This window comes from Eurosta solidaginis, chromosome 3 (assembly GCF_040869045.1).
Source record: "Eurosta solidaginis isolate ZX-2024a chromosome 3, ASM4086904v1, whole genome shotgun sequence".
NCBI lineage: Eukaryota > Metazoa > Arthropoda > Insecta > Diptera > Tephritidae > Eurosta > Eurosta solidaginis.
Window position 1 is genome coordinate 58,033,946 of NC_090321.1, and position 22,351 is coordinate 58,056,296.

At 34.8% G+C, this 22,351-nt stretch overlaps 1 protein-coding gene across 13 annotated transcripts in view; it reads left to right on the forward strand.

Moving 5' to 3' along the window:
- The window catches only part of tei (teiresias), a 574,056-nt gene extending 562,153 nt beyond the window's left edge, over positions 1 to 11,903 (forward strand). For all 13 annotated transcript variants that reach the window (XM_067771850.1, XM_067771849.1, XM_067771852.1 and 10 more), the window contains 2 exons: positions 9,089 to 9,267; positions 9,340 to 11,903. In XM_067771850.1, coding sequence (XP_067627951.1) covers positions 9,089 to 9,267; positions 9,340 to 9,693 — 533 coding nt within the window. In that variant the 3' untranslated portion in view covers positions 9,694 to 11,903. The remainder of the gene's footprint in view (positions 1 to 9,088; positions 9,268 to 9,339) is intronic.
- Positions 11,904 to 22,351: the final 10,448 nt, after the last annotated feature.

Genomic DNA, 22,351 nt, shown 5'->3' on the forward strand with positions numbered 1-22,351 from the left:
CAGCTTGCAAAATTTTAAATTACCTTCTTTTAAAAGTGGGCGGTGGCACGCCCATTGTCCAAAATTTTACTAATTTTCTATTTTGCGTCATAAGTTCAACTCATCTACCAAGTTTCGTCGCTTTATCGGTCTTTTGTAATGAATTATCGCACTTTTTCGGTTTTTCGAAATTTTCGGTATCGAAAAAGTGGGCGTGGTTATAGTCCGATATCGTTCATTTTAAATAGCGATCTGAGATGAGTGCTCAGGAACCTACATACCAAATTTCATCAAGATACCTCAAAATTTACTCAAGTTATCGTGTTAACGGACGGACGGACGGACGGACGGACGGACGGACATGGCTCAATCAAATTTTTTTTCGATCCCGATTATTTTGATATATGGAAGTCTATATCTATCTCGATTCCTTTATATATGTACAACCAACCGTTATCCAATCAAACTTAATATACTCTGTGAGCTCTGCTCAACTGAGTATAAAAACGGTGGGAGAAAGAGAAACATAAAGGGAGAAAGGGGACGAAAAAAGCAAAGAGAGGCGATTGAGAGAAAAGACAAGGGGTAGGGGAAAGAGGAGAAGGGGAATTAGGAAATAAAACCCACTTAAAAGTCTTGCAGAAAAATTAAGGTTAAGGCAGGTACAATCTGAAAGCTTTTTACAGTAGACACGATTAAAAAAATAAAGTTAATGTTATATTGGCAGATACCAGAAGTTTTCTGTGTACGGTGGCGACAAACGCGTGGTAGATTGGAGCGTTATTGTGAGGTTAAGTAGGCAAAGAGATGCCTATTTAAATAGAAAAAAAGTGAGTCACAATGGCGTGAGTACGAGTTGTTGTTGTTGTTGTAGCAGTGCTTCGCCCCATCCTATAGGTGCGACCGATCACAAATTGTCATCAGTCCAATGAAACTTGCAGTTTCAGCAGTGCGGAAAATAGTGAGAGGGGTGTTAGAAGCGTTGGTTCCACATTACAATTTAAGAGATTGTTGGTGTCATGGTTTAGTTTCGGCACCCGACTATGACGAAGTGAGATCGGCAATATCCCGGCTAAGGAATCACAAGGCGTCAGACAACGACGGATTACCCGCCGAGCTGTGCCGGCACGGAGGCGAAGAGTTGGTAAAGAGCACGGAATCAATCTGCTTAATATCGCGTATAATGTTTTATCTAGTATGCTGTGCGAAATACAATGCACTGATTGGGCCTTGTCAGTGCGGCTTTAGATATAGTAAAGCTACTATCGACCAGATCTTCACAATGGGGCAGATCCTGGAAAACACTAGCTATAAGAGAACCGACACTCATCACCTTTTGGTCGACTTCGAAGCAGCATTTGGAAGCTCGAAAAGAAGGCTGTGCGAAATGACGTTGAACAAAATCACATGCTCCGTAAAGATTGGGAAATACCTCTCATGGCATTTGACAAGGCAAATCCTTTTCATGCGATTTCTTTAATATAATTCTGGAGCAGATAATTCTAGCAGCAGAACTAAATCTTGATGGTACAATCTTTAATAAGAGCCTGTAATAATTAGCATATTGTAGCATTATACGGCATACCCACTGTAATGTAGCAATATGCTCCATACCCACTGTAACACACTTGCAATAATACGCATCATGAGCTCCAAATATATTTTAGTAATAATCATATTACAACATTTTCCAACATAAATTATTGAACTAACCCAGACGGTTAACTAACTTCAATGGAATGCCGAATATGAAACCCTTATCCGTTCCCAGCCAATAAATTGCTTAGTACATACAAACCATTATGGGAACCAACTAAAAAGTACTCGCATCGATATGCCAACAGGCGTACAAACTTACAAACTTACGTGTATGCATAGCCTTAACCAGAGTACTCACATTGATCTGCCGACGTTGCTAAATAACATATACAAAACTACATGTATAGAGTCAAGCATACTAAACTACATGTATGCAAAGTCTGTATACAAACATACATGTTCTCATACCCCATTTTCAATGTACATATTTTTAGTTATTAGTATTAAGATATTTATGAATGTATAGGTTAAGTAAATTACTATATAAGACAAAGAATTTATTGAATAAACAGAGATTTAATGTTTGCACATCGAAGTCGCAACTTCTTTTAATTTCCAAACTTTTTAATATGCTGATGATGTTGATATTATTGGAGTTAACATACACACCATGAGTTCTGACTTCACTGGCTGAGGTTATTTAGCCAAAAAAGAAGGACTTGTGATAAATGAGAACAAGATGAAGTACTTGCTGTCACCCAAGAAAGAATAGGCGTATTCGCGCCTTGGCAGCCATGTCAATGTTGACAGATATAAAATCAAGACTGTGGGAGATTTCATCTATCCGGAACGAGGATTAGCAGCAAAAACAATGCCAGCTTAGAAATCAAACGAAGAATAACTCTAACCAACAAGTACTACTTCGGACTGAATAGACAATTGAGAATTAAAGTTCTCTCCCGACGAACAAAAACCGAATCATCGACGGTGTCGAGAGAAGAAGAAATGAATCTTGGAGTATTCGAGAGAAAAGATCGTCTCTCCGGAAGATTTATGGTACATCCCTTAGTGCCGACGGCGAGTATCGAAGGAGGTATAATGATGAGCTGTATGAGCTTTACACAGATATGGTGATGCGAATAAAACTCCAAATGCTACGCCGGCTAGGTCATCATATGCGAATGGACAAAGATGTTCCGCCCAAAAAAGTGTTTGAGACGACACCGTAGTTTGGGGACAGCGTAAGATAATCCATCTTTACTGAGTTGGGTGTGGCTGGTGAAAAAAGATTTGGGCTTCTTTGGTGCTGCAAATTGGCGTCAGTTTTGGCGAAACAGAGATAGCAAACTGTTAAGAAACGGCAAAAAAAAGCTTAGACAGTTAAGCGCCAATTAATGATGATGATGACTACAAGTTTTCTAAGGCCGCCCAATATTACATTACGAAATCTACTTTGGCGGCACTGATTGCGCTCAGAATGCACTGAAGAAGTTAGCCGTGTTACGTTGCTAAATGCATATATACTAGAGATATACGCCGCCGATTTGGGTCGCTTTTCGCACTCCGCCGCCGAAAGTCAAAAATATCGGCGCGGCGGCGGCGGTGGCGGCGTCCGGCGCCTTAGTATATTTTTTACTCGTTTAAGACTGTTTAGGCGATTTATTGTTCAGTTCTAAAATTGGTCGGATATGGTCGAAAGTGGTATGAACGGATGCGCATCACTGCCAGTTATAAGAATCTAATTGTTAAATTTAACTCTTTCTAACTGTTCAAAAGTTATTTAAAACAGGCTTTTTCGATGTCAGCTTAACACGGAATTTGCATCACCCAATTCACCAAGTTATTAAAACAAACCTCTAAAAGAAAATTTATATAATAAATATATATGCCCACTTTGCATAATTCTTTTCAAAAAATTAATAATGAACAATGAATTTAAATAAAATGTCCCAAGTCGAACATGTTTTCAAATTGTCCTCAAGTTGTTATAAAAAGCAAAATACCCAAAAGAGATGCCGTTAACATCTTTCAACTTAAAATCGCTCGACTTTCTTTCTAAAATATCGTTTTGATTTAACGAAGAATATTGAAATCAATGTTGTGAATACAAACGTCTGCAAACTTTGGTATACATTTTAAAAATTTTATCCAGGGTCTTTGTAAAATTTTAATTATGTAGATGCATATAGGACTGTACGATTTTTTCGGCATCCTAGGCCGAATAGTCACTCCCTAACGTTTCAAGGTGTTCCTCTGATATAGCTCTACAGCATAGCGCGACTAAAGCATCCGTTTGAAAGTCTTCGGAGCTAGAGCTTCTAGGAAAGTTACGACGACGAAGGTATGAGTTCGAAGTCGTAGTCCTACAGCTTCTGTGCTGGCATATGGTGTGAGGGTGAGGAGGAGTGGTAGCGATTGGTAGTCGGGATTGCTACTGTTCGCACATCGGGAATTGTAGCTCTTACAAACATCCGGAAAAACTGGAGGCGGCCTTGCCGCGAGAGTCATGAGTATTAATTGACCATTAATAGCAACCGTAAGTCACCTTTGTGCGTTACCGCCAAGGAGCCACAAATGATTTGAAGAAATTGTGTTCGCGACGATTATTGGGAGTTAACCCTGAAACTACGCTTTGCACGAGATATACAGAAAAAAGTGTGACTACTTTATGTATCTATTTCTTTTCAGCATACGCAGCAGTACTAATTCCAAAGACCGGGGTTAGGTTCGAAGCTTCTGTGGAGTAAGTGAAAGAGGGCAATCCCTCCGCCAGGAGCTACTCCTGAAAATTTTTGAACGGTCTGGGAGATCTTGAGGTAAAACCCCCAGATCTTTCCGAAATGGTCAACACGTTGTTTTCCCTAAATATGTACATACAAACAAAACTATATCGTATTTAATAAATACGACAATAACGTTGTTTATTTTTCAACAATTCTTTAACAACTAAAATTTATTTAGAGAGAAAATATTTTTTTCATTTTGATGTTTTACAAAAAGGTATATAAAAAATTGTTTGATAAAATTAAAATAAACAAGTTGTTTTTTAACAAGTGCATGTCCTACAAAACCTTTCTTAATATTATATTTTTAAATAGAAAAATCAAGCTTTTTAAAGTAAGAACACCGGCGTATGCCGCCGCGCCCCCCACGCCGCCGCCGCCGATATATAATAGAGCCTACGCCGCCGCCGCCGATAAAGTGATCGGCGTAAACCTCTAATACATACAGACAATTTTTTTTAAGTCAACAATTTTTCTTCGCTGCCAGTCATGTCGCTAGGTAACCTAATTTTTTTTTTAGCAGCAAACAAAACCTTAATAAAAACTCAGCTTACCACAGTGTCGTGCAACTTTGTGATGTATTTAATTTTTCAAAAGCTTTTAAAATAATCAAATTTCTTAAAAACTACTTTTGTGCTTCAAACTTGAGTTGGTGGTAAAAATAACCTCAATGCGCTTGAAAAAAGGGAAAAAGCGACTCAAAAGCATAGAAAGTTGAAAAAGTTAAAAATATAATAATAATAATAATATAGATACATACATACGTACATACGAAAAGCTGGCTAAACTCCCCTTTAACAAATTAATATGAAGACACATAAAAGTAAGCGCTGATGAATCTGTCCTCATTTTATAGCTTTTGTCACTTTCTTTTCAAGAAAAATGCGTGACAGAAACGCACTTTATAATGTAGTTTCGTAATTTACTCTCAAAACTTAGGTACAACAAATAATTTTATTATACTTGCATTAGTATGTGTTATTTCCAGTTGTGTAAGACGTTCTAGATTTCAAACTTGAAAGTAAGTTAAAAGTTAAAGTGAAGACATAAACCAACAATGTATTACTTAAATTTTGAGTGTTTCACAGAAAAGAACTTCATTATTTTTTCTTATTAAAAAAGTAGAGAACTTTCGCTCTGACAATTTTTTATTAGATTTTAAGCACTTAGATCGCCAAAGAACTTTTCTTTCATTTGGAGCTATAAAGCTTACATAAAAAGTCTTTACTTTGTTCGAAAATTTGACACATGACATAAGCATCATTCCTGCGCAACTTTAAAGTTTTTTGGGGATTTCATGCAGCTGGTTGACCCTCAAATACACTAACTGCCAAAGGGACGCCAAAAGCTCTCATGTGCCACCTAACGATTTCAGGCCAATCACTCTCTCCTCGTTCCTTCTTAAAACGTTTAAGCGGTTGATTGATGTGTACCTACAGGAAGATATTCCTCGGGGGTTGATGTCGGCTTTCCAGCATGTCTATTGTAAACGCAGGTCAGTGGAAACGGCTCTCTATTCGATTGTAAAGCAAAAAGAGAGAGTGGTCCCCAGTACACAAAGAGTTTGCTCTAGGTGCGTTCCTATACATGGAAATGGCTTTTAACAATGCCTTAACGGGGGCAATCGAAAGGGCTCTGATTGGTTAAGGAGTCAAAGGGACTCTGGTTAAATTCATTAACAAACTTCTCTGCAGCAGAGTAGGGAGAGTGGGAGGGGACGTAATCAAGAGGAGGGTGTGCAGGGGCACCCCACAGGGGGTGTTCAATCTTCTTTGCTCTGGGTTGTAGTCAACGATCTTCTTATGGAGCTGGAGGCTAATTGCTGTCGGTTGGTTGCCTATGCAGATGACCTGGCTATCCTAGTCAGGGGCGAATTTCTAAACTCGAGATGTTCTGCTGGGTCGAAATTGATCGAAAAGTGCTGCTACGGTTAGGGAATTCAACATCTAAGATTATCTGAGTCCCGAGATATACCAGGCAACTGCCAAGCGGGTCTCTTAACCCGCATCAGTACAACTGAATCGGATGAAAATGGCTGTGGGGATTTTGGGATTCCGTGGCCACCTGTGGTTTGCTCCTACATAGATGGGCCTCGAGTCAGCTCAGCAAGCGCTGTACGGACACAACCCCTTGCAGCGTAGCAAGATCTTTCTGCCCGGAAGTGGATGGAAGGAGGTCTGCTGATGTAACTGGGTTTACTAAGGCTCATCTCTCAATGGTAATTGGGGTTTAGACATTGCACTGTCCAATGGTAATCCATAAGATACGTCTCAAAATACTGGAAACCCCAAAAGGTAGAACCATCGAATTACTTTATGCTTGATTGTCCGACTTTTGACAGAACTAGTTGAAAGTACTTCGGTCGCGAATCACTTGGATCTCCGCAGTATTTATCCAAAGTTGAGATCGGTCTCATTCGAAACTTTCTTAAAAAAGCAATGAATTGACACATCCCAGAAATCCCCGTTGATGCACAGTGAGTTCGTTGCCTTCATATTTTATTTCCCGATTTTCCCCAAGCCTCAGTCGCGTCAAAATATATATTGATAATCAAGCGGCTATAGAAGCAATAATCTCCCACAGTACTTTATGAAGAAGTGTCCTGGAATGCAAAGAGGTATTGAAAAAACTTCGCTTACGCCGGACCATACATTTGTACCAGGTACCCAGTCATGTAGGGATATAAGGTAACGAAAAGGCTTATGAGTTGGGAAAGAAGTATGCTGCACTCGCTGAGTCGATCATAAACGTCTCAATCCATTTGAGATATATCAAAAGAAGACAGGAGTTGTATATAATCCATCAAGCAAGAACAGCGTGAAAAGGAGCGAGGGGCTGCAAAATTTCTAAAATCATGTGCAAATCATACGATATTAGACTCACAAAGTAGCTCATATCTCTGAAGAAAGAAAACGAAGAAGGTTAACAATGGGCATACTAGCTGGACACTGCCTTCTGGCGTCACATTCTTAAAGGTTAGGCATCGTCAGTAAAAGCAGATGTAGAAAGTGCAAGCTGCAGGAAAAATGGTTGAGTACGTTCTGTGTTCGTGGCTCCAGCTTTTAAGGGCAGCAGAGTTGTCACGTCTCGAGGCAGCGGTTAAGTTGGGTCTCAGGAAACTTCTAGTTTTTGCCAAGAGGACAGAATTATTCTATAACATAAGTCCTGTGCACCTGATTGGGGTTCTTACGATTGGTCGCCAAACAGATACTGGTAAGACTATGGACACATTTTAATGACCAGCCAGCTCAACCCAAGATATAACTCAGTGGCAGTTGTTGTTATTGTTGTTGTAGTGCTCCGGTAACACAGCACCATTAAGGTGCTGGCCCGACCATCTCGGGAACGATTTATGTGGCCACATTAAACCTTCAGGCCAACCCTCCCTCCCCACCCCCAAGTTCCATGAGGAGCTTGGTGTCGCCAGAGCCTCGTCTGTTAGTGAAACGGGATTCGCCGCTCGAAGGTGAGGTTGACAATTGGGTTGGAGAAGCTATATATTGCGCTACACAACCCCTTGAATCCCACTCAGTGGCAGTCGCAGCAAGCCGTCTGCCTCTTTAATATCCATTTTGGAACCTTTACAGAAAATCTGATTAGCAAATTCAATCTGTTCCCTAAGACCCAGCAGAGGCACACATGGGGATGCCCTATGGACGACAGAGAGACTCCAAATCTTCGCATGTCTTCCGATTTTATGAAGTTCAATTCAAATGCTTTTCAGGAAGCTTGGATGTGAGCAAAGATAGGTAAATTAGTGTCTGAGAATATATTGCTTGGAGAATCATAGCTAATTTTGTTATAGCATAGACCTCCACCTGGAATATTCAGTAAGACTAAGTGACTCGCAGGTTCTTCGATTAGAGCTCAGCCCCAGTTTCCTTTTTTTGTGTCTTATGTGTAGATTGTATTGCCAATAAGATTCCTTAGGCCATCACTCCTACTCCTACTCCTACTTGAAGAAAACCTTATGAACTCTACCTGGAAATTGAAAATTGTAGTAATATAATTTGTACCTGACAAGTGGTATCGAAGCTTACTTAGCCGTTTTAAAGTGTTTCTTTCTATATCAGAACCTGTTCAGACATGCAGAGGTACCATGTGAAGGATGAGGTTAAACTCTTACTGTGATGCGCTGCTCAGTTTACATGAAACTTCCAGGCATGGTAGCATTTGCATCTACCCAACCTTCCTTTTGCTATTTTTATGTAGCACTTTTCTCTAGATTAGAGCACCATGCGTTAGTATCAGTCGAATTACCATGGATGTTATACAGCGAAAGTCATAGAAAGTCTTCTTCCAGGTAAGATATGTTGCCAGAGCTTTCTAAAAAAAACGACCATAAAAAATGCACACATCACCACATCATTGTCCACTCCCGGTGGTCCGCCATGAATTGTCGCCAATAGGAAGCACCAAGAAAAAGGGAGTCTTCCTCCACCTGTATCTCGCAGCTGCTTTTTCGCAGATCATAAAAATTTGAGGGGACTTTTATTTCGAAAACTTAAGGAACCATCTCAGATTATCTCAATGTTCATGATTTCCAACTTAACATCAAATCCGATGTCACATACGTTTAAAGGCTGCTACCAGAGCCAGTTTTGAAATCTTTACCTAGTATATTCGTCAAACAAATTACTTGGGAGATTTGCATTGGAATATGTAATACAACTTTAGATTGTGTGGATATAGTAGATACTATATTCCTTTCTTAAATATCTTATATATTCAATCACTCTTTCATATATCTAATAAACATATTCCTCGCTCTTGCTTTATATTTTCAGGTTCGCCCACTGTCGTGGCGCGCAATGCAACACCGGTCGCCTACCCTGGTTCGCCGCTACATTTAGCGGTCGAATTTTGTGCCAATCCACCAGCGCATGCGGCGCGCTGGCTACATGGTGATCGTGTCTATACACCCGGTAATCAATATGGCAGCACAGTTTTGGCCTATGGCGTAACGGTAAATACGAGCATGATAAATTTAAAACGAAGAGCAAAGTTTCATAAATTTGTTTTTTGTCTTTCTTTACAGGATTTACCTACACCATACTGCAAAGAAGCGCGTCTCACTTACGTCAGCATGCATGAGCGTGTGCCGCGTACTTTCTATTTTATTGTTTCAACGCCAGGTGGCGTAGCTGAGGCGATATTCAAAGTGAACTTTACAATGCGTTTTCGCACCGCTTCTAATGCGGTCGATGATGAAGAAGAAGAGCTGAGCGAACCGGAAGAAATACATTTCCCTGTGTTTGGCGCCGGTGTGAGTGCGACAGCGCATAGTGCACCGCGTGTGTGTAACGCGGCGATGATAGTGAATGCGCTGACGACGCTGGCATTGCTGGCGTGTAGCATGCGTGCGCATAGTAGGCGTGGTTGCTGGAGTTAGGTGACGGTTGAATTTGATAGATTATGTGTAATTTTTTTAGTTGTTTTATTTAATTTCTATATTTTTTTTATACTCAAATTACGCCGCTCCCAAACTTAACTTGTAATTTGTCCACTAATTGCCGTACGCGTGAAAAAGGTATTAAAAAATACTACTAAATAAAACTACTAACTACTAAAATATGTTTAACTAAGCCTACATATTTATATATCCTAAATCGTACTAACTAAATAGCTGTATAAGCGTATACTTCATACACTAAAATATTACTAATTTCAAAAATGAATATGTTTGCTATCCTCTCCTAAAATATATATATTTAGTGTATACATACCCGCTCTACTATTTAGCTATATATATGCATGTTTATGCGTATATGTATGTTTATCTTATAAGAATTATTGTAGTAATGAACTATGTAACTAATCATAACTTAGCCGCTTCACTTCCACCAGCAAAAGTGTAACTACTTAGTAACTACATTTATAACAACTACTTGCTAACTAGTTAGTTAGCAACTAACTTGTAAGTACTTCCTTGAGAATGATTGCGGTTAAATGCGTAATGATTTTGTGTTAAGCTATTAGAACCGTTATCAAATCTTAAACAATTAAGTATGTATACTTTATAAGATAATTTATTGTAAAGCAAAAGTTTAAATGTAGCGCCCAAGAGTATGATAGGAAAGGCGCTTAAGGCACCGGATTGTTTTAAATTGCTATTTTTTTATACGCAAGCCATTAGTTGTAATTAAAGACGCTTATGGATATTATTTTGTTAATTTTTCTTTCGAAAAAAAAAAAAAAATTATGAACAAACTAACATTCGTCAAAGTCTTCGCTCTCATAATAACAAATTGTAACTGTTCTCACTGCCTTTTGCTTCATACATTTATGTGAGTATGCTTTAATGTTATTTTATTTCACATACTTTTAGGCTGAAAGTTTGCGCGCTTATATGAATATCGCTTGTATTGTACTTCAATATTCTAGAAAAAAGGTGTTTTGTAACCCAATTTTGCTGCCGAATTAAGATAATATCAGATACATATAGCGTCAAACGAATTGACTATAAAATGTTGAAATCTATGAATTAAATACAACACAACTATTCTTCAGACAAGTGACAGCTCAATATTTCTAGGCTGGATGTTTGAATTTGTAACAAAAATCACAGCAGAACAGTGGGCCGGATTTTGATGATTGAAAAAAATATACCCATTATTTTTTTTAAACAAATCTCACAATTATTCAGAATTGACCCCACTAGGGTCCATTAAACCGTCTTGAAATTGTTCTGAAACAGCAGCTTATATTATATGATTGATTGATAGTAAATGAATGATCCAGAAGTAGCCTGAATAGATAATAAAAAGATTAATCGCAAAATTATATTATAATAGTCACCAAATAATCCCGAAACCATTCAAAAAAGCGCCAAATCTATCGCAAAGTGATCCCGAATTTATCGAGAAACTAAAATGAGATAGTACCAAGATATTCCCGAAAACAATCTCAAAATCGTACGGAGATAGTATCGAAACAGTTCATATTTATTCCAAAAGCAATAGAGACGATACTGCACACTTTTCTAGAATTGATTGCAGCTCGATCTTAGTAACCTAGATACCAAATATTATTGGTCTAAGTAAAATAGGGTCAGAGAAACAGTGAATAAAAATATCCCTGGGTGTGGGTGTAGCACTGTCCACTTTTCATACATTTTTTAGCTCCAACACTTATGATCCCCATAAACTTGGTATGATTCATTTAGATGAATTTAATATATTATATATATTATACTATAACGGTTACAGAATAATTAAAAAATTACTATCGCTAGATGGCTTTAGACTTCCCCTCCTTTTTCAAAAACACAAAGCCAGCCTTCCAGAATAATGGCTAAATGTGTACAAAATCTCGTCCAAATTCGTATAGATCTGGCGTGATTAAGTCATTATTAAAATGTTGCTACGGGCATGAGATTCCCTTAAAAAATTATCCATTTAATCTTTCTGCGTGCCAAATTCTTTACAAATTTCTCCAGCCGTGATGTGGTTGAGCCACAAAACTAAGTGATTGAAAATTCTATATTACTCTGGAGTCTTTTTTTCTGCTATTGCTCCAGCTCTCAGCACGAACAGAGCATAGAGCAAAGCCTTAGCATAAAAAAGTGATAGCATTTCATATGCTCTACTACCAGCTCCGTTGTGTATTAGAGCGGAGCAAGTAGCAGAATAAAAACTCCGGAAAAAATTTTATTTATAGTCAAGCGAGAGCAAAAAAAAAGAAGTATTGCTAACCAATAACAATAAAAACAAAATCAAGAAGCTACAACAACTACTTAAAGACCGAAAAGTACAAAAACAAAAATATCACAACGCTACATCAGCTCCAATAGCAAAAACAACAGGAGAAAGTTCAAACAGAATTTCGTTTGCAGATTTCATGCCAAATATCACAACACGCTAAATCAGCTCCAAAATCAAGAAAAAAACAAAGAAGAAAGTTCAAATAGAATTTCGTTCGCAGTTTTTATGCTGCTACATCCTCTACTCTAAAACACGACGAAGCTCGTATCAGAGCCCAAGAAAAGCTATTCCGTTTTTATGTTATGGCTCTGTTCTATGCTCTGTTCATGTTGATAGCCGAAACAGTAGCAGGGCATATTTTCCGCTGTTAATATTACTCTCGATATGCAACATCAAAACTTAGCAACATTTAAGTTTATAAGATGTCTTTGCATAATAAATTTAAATATTTTATACTTTTATATAGAAATTCTTCAGAGTTATGTTAGGATAAAACAATATAGAAATATAAAAAAAAATGTATTAATTTCTCTCCCACATTTAAGTAATCTCAAGGCTTATTTGCATACACACGAAGAAATAAAGTGCATTGTAAACATTTTGTAGTGTAATATCAAAACTCATTTTGGTGTACTTTCAAATGTAGCACCAAAATAGTGAAATTCTTGCAAAGTTTGGTGAAATTGTATGTACTGTACACTTTTTGGAGTGCTATCAAAACTAATTTAGGCCTTAACGCTGTTGCTCTTTGTATTGAGTAATGACAGATGTAATGACTGCAAGTCGCAGTGGTGTGTTGGTAGCGATATCCGCCTTACACACCGCACGTACTAGATTCAAGTCCTGGCCGAAGCAATTTTTTTTTTATTATTACATACAATTTAAGTTCTATTTTTAGAATATTCTTTTTCAGCGCTTCGTATCGATGAAAATCACACTATTTTGGTTTTTATATATAACAATATTCTCTTCTCTCCCACTTTTAAATAAATGGCCATGTTTTTTTTTACATTTATATACATCTACATTTGCGTGAAAAAAATGCTTATCATCACTCAAATACCGTTTAGGAGACCCATCTAGCGGCAATTATAGAAAACTCGCGGCAGGCGTTAATTACTCGCTACAAAACGGGTTGTACTGAATAGCGGAGACACGAACTTTTGTTGGTCATAGTGTATAACCTGTAGCTGAATCGGCTGCGATGAATAGTGGACTCTCGCATTTTTCGGTCATAGAAGTGAAGAATAGTGTAGAGATAAAATGGAGAGACACATTTCAGTTGAAACTGGATATAATGCATACTGAAATTTAGCAGTATTAAGTATCAACACGACAATTTCATAAGTGTAGATAAAGTAAGCAGGTCCATATAAAGTACAAGCGCATATGTATATACATGTAATAAAACAACAACACAGCCAAAGGTTGATTTAAATCAATAGTTACATAAAAAAAAATCAAAATCTCTTTTTGATCCTTCACGAAGTCAAATTCTTTAGTTAAGTTAACCAAAAAAATTAATTTCGCTTTAGGAACGTCACAAATTATTATAAATCAAAATCTACTTCTCAATTTCATTGCAGTATTTAAAAAATTTAAAAATTTTTGTAAAAAACTTAAATAAGTTAAAAATCTATATATACCACAAACCTTAAATCTAAGTTAATCTTGTATATAAATTTGCCTGAAGAGCGAAATGAAAAAAGTTTTAAAGTTAACCGCTTGTAATGTGTAAAAAATTTTAGTAAGAAAAATTTTAAAACAAACACAAGATTAAAAAAAATTCAGCCGTTAAGTTCCCTTTTGGGCTAACAAAACGTTATTTTGTATTACTTTAACTAAATAAGTATCTGTATGTATGTATGTATATATATTTTAAAATAAAAATATTATAATATTTTTAATACAAATTTGCAGTCTTTTGAAATATTAATAAATTTTGAAAATTTAATTTAGCAACCGACTGACTTTTGTTAAATTGTTTTATGTAATACGTAAAAATGATTAGAAATATAAGAGAATACTTTAACATTATGCAGCTCATTTAAAATTTATAATATTTCTTTTAGCAAACATATTTTTAAAGTTGCATATTAAAAATATTTGTAAGTAATAATTAAAAAATTAAAATAATTGTATTATATGTATTATTAAATAAAAATGTTTTTTGTACTATCAGTAATTATAAAAGTAATAAATAAACGAAATACATTACGTAAAAATGTGGTAAGATATTCCTTCCAAGCAAAAATTTGAATTTTTATTTTAGTTGTTTAGGATTAAAGTAAGAGTTGATATATTTAGAGAGAGAGGGAACAAATTTTATTTTTTGTTAATTTTAAATATCCTAAATTTATAGCTTCTTTTAGTGCAAGTGATGAAAGCTCTCACACGAGCTTTCGAAAAATTTTCACATTTTATGTTTCAAAGATTTCCGTATTTGCTTTCGAATGTTTGTCGTATAAAAATGAAAGCTCGTGTTTCAGCTGTAGCATTTGTTTGCGAAAGCTTTCGCTTATTTGCTTGATTAAGTATAGTATGTAAAACTGTGCTAAAATATTCCTTTCGAGTAAAAATTTGAATTTTTATTTTAGTTGTTTAGGATTAAAGTAATGGTTAATATAATAAGAGAGAGGGAAAACTTTTTTAATTTGATTATTTTTTATTTTATTTTTTGTTAATTTTAAATATCCTAACTTTCTAACTTCTTTTAGTGCAAGTGGTGAAAGCTCTCACACGAGCTTTTGAAAAATATTCAATTTTATACTTATTTTTTTCTTTCATTTTACTTTGTAAACAAAATCTCGAGTTTTCAGTTGTAGCGCTTTTTTGCCGAAAGCTTTTGCTTATTTATTTAATTAATTCTATATTGTAAAAATGTGGTAAGATATTCCTTCCAAGCAAAAATTTTCACTATTAATTTAGTTTTTGGAATTAAAGAAATAAAAAATATATTTTTAAAAAGAGGGAACATTTTTTGTACGATGATTTTAAATACCATAACTTTCTTATTGCTTTTAGTGCAAGCACTGAAAGCTCTCAGATAAGCTTCCGAAAAAGATTCACTTTTGTACATAATATTTTCATAATTTGCTTTTGAATGTCTGACCAAAGTCAATCAAAACTCGAGCTTTAGGTGTAGCGCGTTCGCGAAAGTTTTCGCCTATTTTCCTGCTAAGTAAATTTTCTTTTAGCTTTTGCTCGTTCCTCTTGCTGAGTCAAGTTTCAGGTTTTTGGTAAATATCTGTTGATTGTTATTAGCGTCGGCGAGTTGTCAAGGCAGCAATTAAGCTGGGTCCTGGAAAGCTTCTTGTATTTGACAATAGAGTTTTCTATAAGATATAGTCCTGGCACCTTAGTGAAGTTCTTCTGTTTGGTCGTCAAACAAATTCTGACAACACTATGGGTAAATGCAATCTATGTAAGATCTATTTTTACCGGCCATTTCACTCTAACCTTACCTTAAAGAAAAAACTAGTGCTTAAAGTTTAGACTAAAGTGTTAAAGAAAAACATTTTAATTAAAACAAACCGACCTTTTGGTCGGTAACTTTAAAGCTTTGGAGCTTTCTCAAAAACAAGTTTTTGTAGATACGACTTTGATAAAATCATTAATATTAGTAAATTAAAAACATTAACCAAATTTTAACAAGAAAGCTCTGAAAGCTTTCTATAGATTACAAAGCTTTCTTACTCTTTTAATTTTGAAAGATGGTGTTATTAATAAAAACTTTTAATTTTAATTTAATTCTAATCTGAATTCTTATTTTGTTTCACCGCTACAATTTCCGAAGCTTCCATCAACAGAGAGGAAAGCTTTTAAATTATAGCAAGCCTTTACAGTTTGCAATGTGAGTAGCAGTATTATTTGCCGAGACTTCTATTCACTTTTTCAGAGTTGTGAATTGCTTGAAGAAATATTCAGGCCTGTTCTGAATTCCGACTCGGAATGAAAAGTAAAACGACATTGATTTCGACTCGGTTTCTATTTGGTGTTCTCAATTCCGATTGTAAAAATCGATTCGAAGTCGATTTCGAATCGTTTTCATTCCGATTCGGTAACCAGTTTAATCAGCTGTTTTTGTTTATGTGTTTTGGTTTAAGTATCATAAAATTTTATTTTAATTAAAAAATGCCTGCAGATATGGTTTTTGATGCGCAGACGCAAGAATACGTGCTATTGTGCGTGCGAATCGTAAAAATGCGCTGGATCGGAATTCAGAACAGGTCGACTTCATTTCGATCAGCATCGATTTGTTTGTCTAATAGATTTCTTGATAGAAGTTTTTAAAGAAAGATTTATTATGCCAATTTAACTCAAATTTAAGCAAAAAATACACACAACTCTTCCAAATAAAATGAAGAATTTAAAAAAAATTATTTGAAAGACAAATATCGCAACATTTGTGTATAATCTGCCAATTAATTTTCATTCCGACTGCTCAGAGGCAATACTTTTCAAACCGATAATTTTTGGTCGAAATTGAGAACACCAATCCATTTCGATTCCGAAAAAATTGATCGGAATCGGAATCCAGAACAGGCCTGATTATAATTTGTGATAATGATGCTCTCAAAGCTTTCAATACAGTACAAGCTTTGTAATTCATTACATGTCAAAGAAATACGAAATTAGACCGTGGGTTGGGAAAGCATTTATCCCAAACTAGTTTTTATAAAGAGCTTGCATAGAAAGAACTTTCCTTGAAAGACACGCAAAAGTCTTGTTGAAATAATGTCTAGGCCTTCTCTCAGCGCATTTCCAAAGCCTTCTTCCAACATAGTATTCAGTGAAAAAACTTCGGTTCTATAAGTTTCCAACAATGACATTTCTAAATGTTACTTCTTTAAATTAGTAAGATATAATGAAAATGTTCAATCAATCAACGATACTTTCAAGCTTATGTGGCATAGTTTAATTAAAAATCATCGAAGCTTTAGCACCAAACAAGATGGGCAAAAGCTTAATATTTGCGTACATACAACGTATGTAAATTGCAAAATGGGAGTGAGAGCTGGAAAAAATATTAAATTAAAACAAACTTAGTGGTAAATTTGGTTGAATTCTATGTAGAAGGAAAATAAGACGCATACTCTTAAACAGGGTTGCATTCAAATGAGATCCCTTGGTAATGAAAAGAAAATCCCTTAGTTTGGGATACATCAGTAGTAAGTTATTACAGATAAACCAAAGATAAGATGTAATGCGGATTTAGCGTATGCAGCTGTAAAGGTTTAAGTAGCTTTCGGAGCTTATTTTGGGTAAATTAGGAACTTGAAGGATTTTAAAATTTACAAATGAAATATTTTTATTTAATTGTTTGAGAAGGAATTGCTAAGCTATTAATAGAAACTTCGCTTGACAGCTCATTTAAAAGCTTCCATATACTGTAGAAAGCTGTTTAATAACTGGGCATTGAGAACTCTAAACAAATGAATTCAATTTTTTTGAGCTTAGAGAGTTGAGGTCTCAAGTTTCAAACAAACCAAAATCTACATTGAAGAATGAGGCATTTTTTGGCTGCTTTCAAGTGACTTTGATGAGCTGTTTGCTTAATTCATAATTCTTAGTTGTCGTGAGAAAAAGGTTGAAGAATTCAACTCTAATCGAATACAACGTGAAAGCTTTCAATGGATACTTGATCACACATTTGGAAAATTCTTTTATAGTTTTTAGTGTATACCAGGTCTTGACAATAGAAGCTTTGAGCTTAAGGACTTAAAGGAAAAGTTTGAAAGCTTGAACTTTAAAAGTAAAATATAAAGAGCGACTAAAAGTATTTTTAATTTAAGGGGCTTAAGTAAGTTTCGAAATTTTGGAGGCTCATTTTAACATAGAGAGCTACTTTTCTTCATAGAGATGTTTCAGCTCTTTGCGTAAACAAAGAGATAGCTTACATGTACAGATTTTAGCTTTTGTATGCTCTGAAGTTTATTTTTATTTTTGCTGTTGCTTAGGCTTTGAACCTGAAAAGAGTATAGAGCCGAGCCATAGCATATAGACTTGACCGCATTTATTTTGGTCTTCTACGTACCAAGTCGTGTTTAAATGCAGAGCAAACAGCAGAACATAAACTCCAAACAAAATGCGATGTGTAGTGGAGCATTGCTTTTTATTGTCAGGTAGAACCTTGCCTTACTCTTGTCAGAGCATAGGAAATGTTTTCACGTACGTTGGGGTAGCGCACTATCCTCAAGTGGCCCAATGCAACCAGGCTAATCCTGTTCATGTGCCCGCACCCTGTGGGACCGCCGTTAGGCATAACGTCACGGTGGTGAATGGGGATTTATTATTATTATTTCGCATGCGCATTTCTCTGCGCTCCTTTTCAGCATGCATCAATTTCGTCATAACTGTAAAAGTCATCTTGCTTACAGCAGTCCAACAATCTATTTGTCCGCACATTCGTGGCACTAAATTCCTAATGGAAGGTTCCTCTCCAAAAACTATGTGTACAGAGAATCTTTCGCCGTGAAAACGAGGGCAGTGAAACAGTACATGTTCTGTGCTTTCCTTGAAGCCGCCGTACCCGCTAACATATATTGATTAATAATTTACTTATATTAATTGAGTTTGAATATTTTCTTTTTTGTATCAAAACTTGGTACTTTTGTTTTTATTTAACCCTGAATGTACGAGACTGTGTTATTTTCAGACAGAAATTTTAAAGAAAAAGACGCCCTCCAAAAAATTATAAAAAGAAAAAATATTTAATTTGTCAAATGCTATAAATTAAATAAATTAATGAAAAATAGTAAAAAATAATTTAATGACAACTTGTAAATAGTAAAATTAGTGTATCCGTTGCAAAACAATGCTGTTAAATGTTGTTTGTTTCTAGCTTATAAGGAACTCAAATTTTTTTTTATAATTTTTATTTTTGGAAATTTAAAAACAGCAAAGAAATAAAACTCCAAGCAATTCTTAAGCGTGAGCAAAATCCAATGAGTAGAAAATTTCTCAAAAATATTTGTAACGAACAAGAAATTACTTTATGGAAACTGTAAAAAAAGTGTGTACTATAGATTAAAAAAAAAATAAAAATTAAAAAAAAAAAAATTCACAGTGTAATCAAAAGCACTAAGCTATAGTACGTTAGGTAAATGGGAATAAATATTAAAATAACAAAAAAAGTATTGCTTATAATGGTAAATTAAAAAAAGATGTTTATTTATTAAAACATATACAAAATTTTAAATTAAATTAAAAAAAGCTACACTGCGCGAAAATATTTATTGTACTGTCGTAAATATTGCCAATAATGCAGCTGCTATTGTAAAATATTTCATAGGAAAAATATTGAAAATATTAAAAATAAAAAATATTAAAAAAAAAAATTTATAAAAAAAAGTATTAAGTCACAACAAATTTGTAAAAGCCAAAAACAAAGAAAATGCTTTGTATAAAGCTGCAGTGCAAAAGTTATTTATGAATGTGTGTAATGTTGAAAATTAGTTTTTAAGTGGAAAGCCAAAATTATTTTAAAATTAGCATGGAACGCGGCAAAACAAAATTTAATGAGCGATAAACCTAAAAAGGTGGGAGCGCTTTTGTAACTTTTATCTTATTTTATAATTTGTGCATTTCCTATTCAATAAGGTTCTAGAGGATTCAAAAAAGCTAAATAATGCGAAAAAAAAATTAAAGAAAAAACTATTTTTAAAAATAAGCTTTTATTGGTTAATAAAATTAACTAAAAAGTAAAAAATAAATTGACTGTAAAGAAATATAACACTTTATAAGTTCATTGTAACCTTTAACGATAATTAGGCTTCTTCGTCTGCGACAAAAAAATTCCATATTTTACATAATTATATATTTTTAACAATAAAACTTTACACCTAAATTATTAAATTTTACAGTTTATATCACAGTCCTAACTGTTCTAATAAAAGCGTATTACATTGTGATAGCAAGAAAAGGAGGTTCTAAATGTTCTTAATTATACGATCACAATTTAAGACGCTTTTATTAGAACAATTAGGACTGTGATATAAACTGTAAAATTTAATAATCCAGGTGTAAATTTGTTTTTCGCAGACGAAGAAGCCTAATTATCGTTAAAGGTTACAATGAACTTATAAAGTGTTATATTTCTTTACAGTCAATATATTTTTTACTTTATAGTTAATTTTATTAACCAATAATAAAGCTTATTTTTAAAAAAGTTTTTTTTCTTTAATTTTTTTTTATTACTTTTTGTTAATTTTATTAACCAATAATAAAAGCTTATTTTTAAAAAAGTTTATTTTTCTTTAATTTTATTTTTTACTTTTTAGTTCGTTTTATTAACAAGTAATAAAAGCTTGTTCTTAGAAAAGCTTTTTTCTTAAATTTAATTAAAATATCAATTTTTTTTAATTTTTAGTAGGATAAAATATTGTTTAAATTAGTTATGTAATGTTTACTTAGTTATTTGTAACGTTTCTCATCCTATCCATTCCTTTTAATGCATGAACATTACAAGGTTTCTTCGAAGTCAACTTTGTACAGTCAAGTTCTTCGATTCGAAGACCTGCTAAAGACCTAACTCGGCTTAAAGCCACATAACCTTGACCATCAGCAAATAATTTGCAGCCTAAATAAATAACAGCATGATCTACAGTAGTTCCCTGCATTTTGTGCACAGTTGAAGCCCACGACAAGACAATCGGGAGCATTCTTCTTTCAGCTGTGCCGTGATTAAATTTAGAAGGAAATTGAACTGATTTAGGCTGTATTATGTGAACGCCATCGTTACCAAAGTCTGCGCGAACCGATGGTATATCGTTTTGGTATAGTTGAGCACGTATGTAATATGGCCATATAATTTCAGTGATGTGACCTATTGCTCCATTTACAAGTCCCTTAGCAACGTTAATGTTACATCTCAACATAACTTTAGCACCAACAAATATTTATGATTCTTTTGGGAGACCTCCTGTTTTGTTAATGTCTGAGTGTATTACATTATTAACATCATTCTGATCGTTGTTTTTTGTTCCATCAATTAATTGATCTTGCTAATAATCATTTATCAGCTGAATGAAAGAAATTCTGCTTTTCAAACGATACGTTGAGCCAACTGTCAACAACCGATCGATAAAAAGTTGAGTGAATAGAGCGGAAAATTTGTATGCTCACTACCTAATTTTTCGTAAAAATGCAACTGTGCATTCCAAGAAGTTATCACTAATCAACTTCGCTAGCAGTTTTGCTTTGGAGTGCGCCCCATGCCCCATGCGCCCCTTTGTTCAACTCATTCAAATGAATTTGTATATATGTGCATATACATGTTCACGTGCTCTTGCATCAACAAACCGTTAAATACATACATACATATGAATATAGAGATTTTCGAGAAAACTTCTCGTATGTGTTTGCCAAAAGTGGCTTCACTTCGGATATCAGCATCTTCGGTTGTCAGATCTTTCGCGTTCAACGCTTACGCGGTGCCAGGATGAAAAAGGCTCTCAACCAAATTACTGATACGAATCGCTAAAATGTGACTAAGTTAGTTGAAGCATTTTTGACAGAGAGCACATATAAAATTGTGTCAAACAGTGCTAACTAACTTAAAATCATATTTTATTGTGACTTTGCCTATGTCGCGTTCAGTTTACAACTACTCATTGCAGATCTCTGCTCTGTGGTTAAACCTGTAAAACCAAATCAAGTGCTGATACGAATCGCTACGTTTAAATAACCCTGACTGAGTAGGAGTACACGATTTTTTATATCATGATGCGAATATATTGGGGCATATTCATAATCGAAATAAAATGTGACTAAGTTAGTTGAAGCATTTTTGACAGAGAGCACATATAAAACAGTGCTAACTAACTTCAAATAATATTTTATTGTGACTTTGTCTATGTCGCATTCAGTTTACAACTACTCATTGCAGATCTAATATTTCTCACTTTCCCTGATCTAATATTTTTATATACAAGTACATATCTTTTTTCGCTTTTCCCTATATACGGTTCTGAGAAGGCAGAACTTGCGACGCGATTGTTAAAGCCGATATATATCAATAAAATCATGTTAAGCCATTCTCTGCACCATTCTCTCCAGCATCAACTCCAAGAAATATGGTTACCTAGAACAGCCCGAAAGGGGCTTCAGAATCCTGAAGGAACTATAGATCCCGCTCAGTCTCGTTTAGCATTGTCGTATAATTTTTATTGATAAGTATGAATTATACTATGTTCAAACAGAAAAATAAATTGAGGCAATTTCAATTTGAATTGAGTGGTGTTCATACAACTCAATTTAGCTTACACAATAGTAATTTGATAGCAGGTTGGCTCATCTCTACAGCAACAACATACCTTTTTTCAGAATGTCAAAATGTGCGTGTTG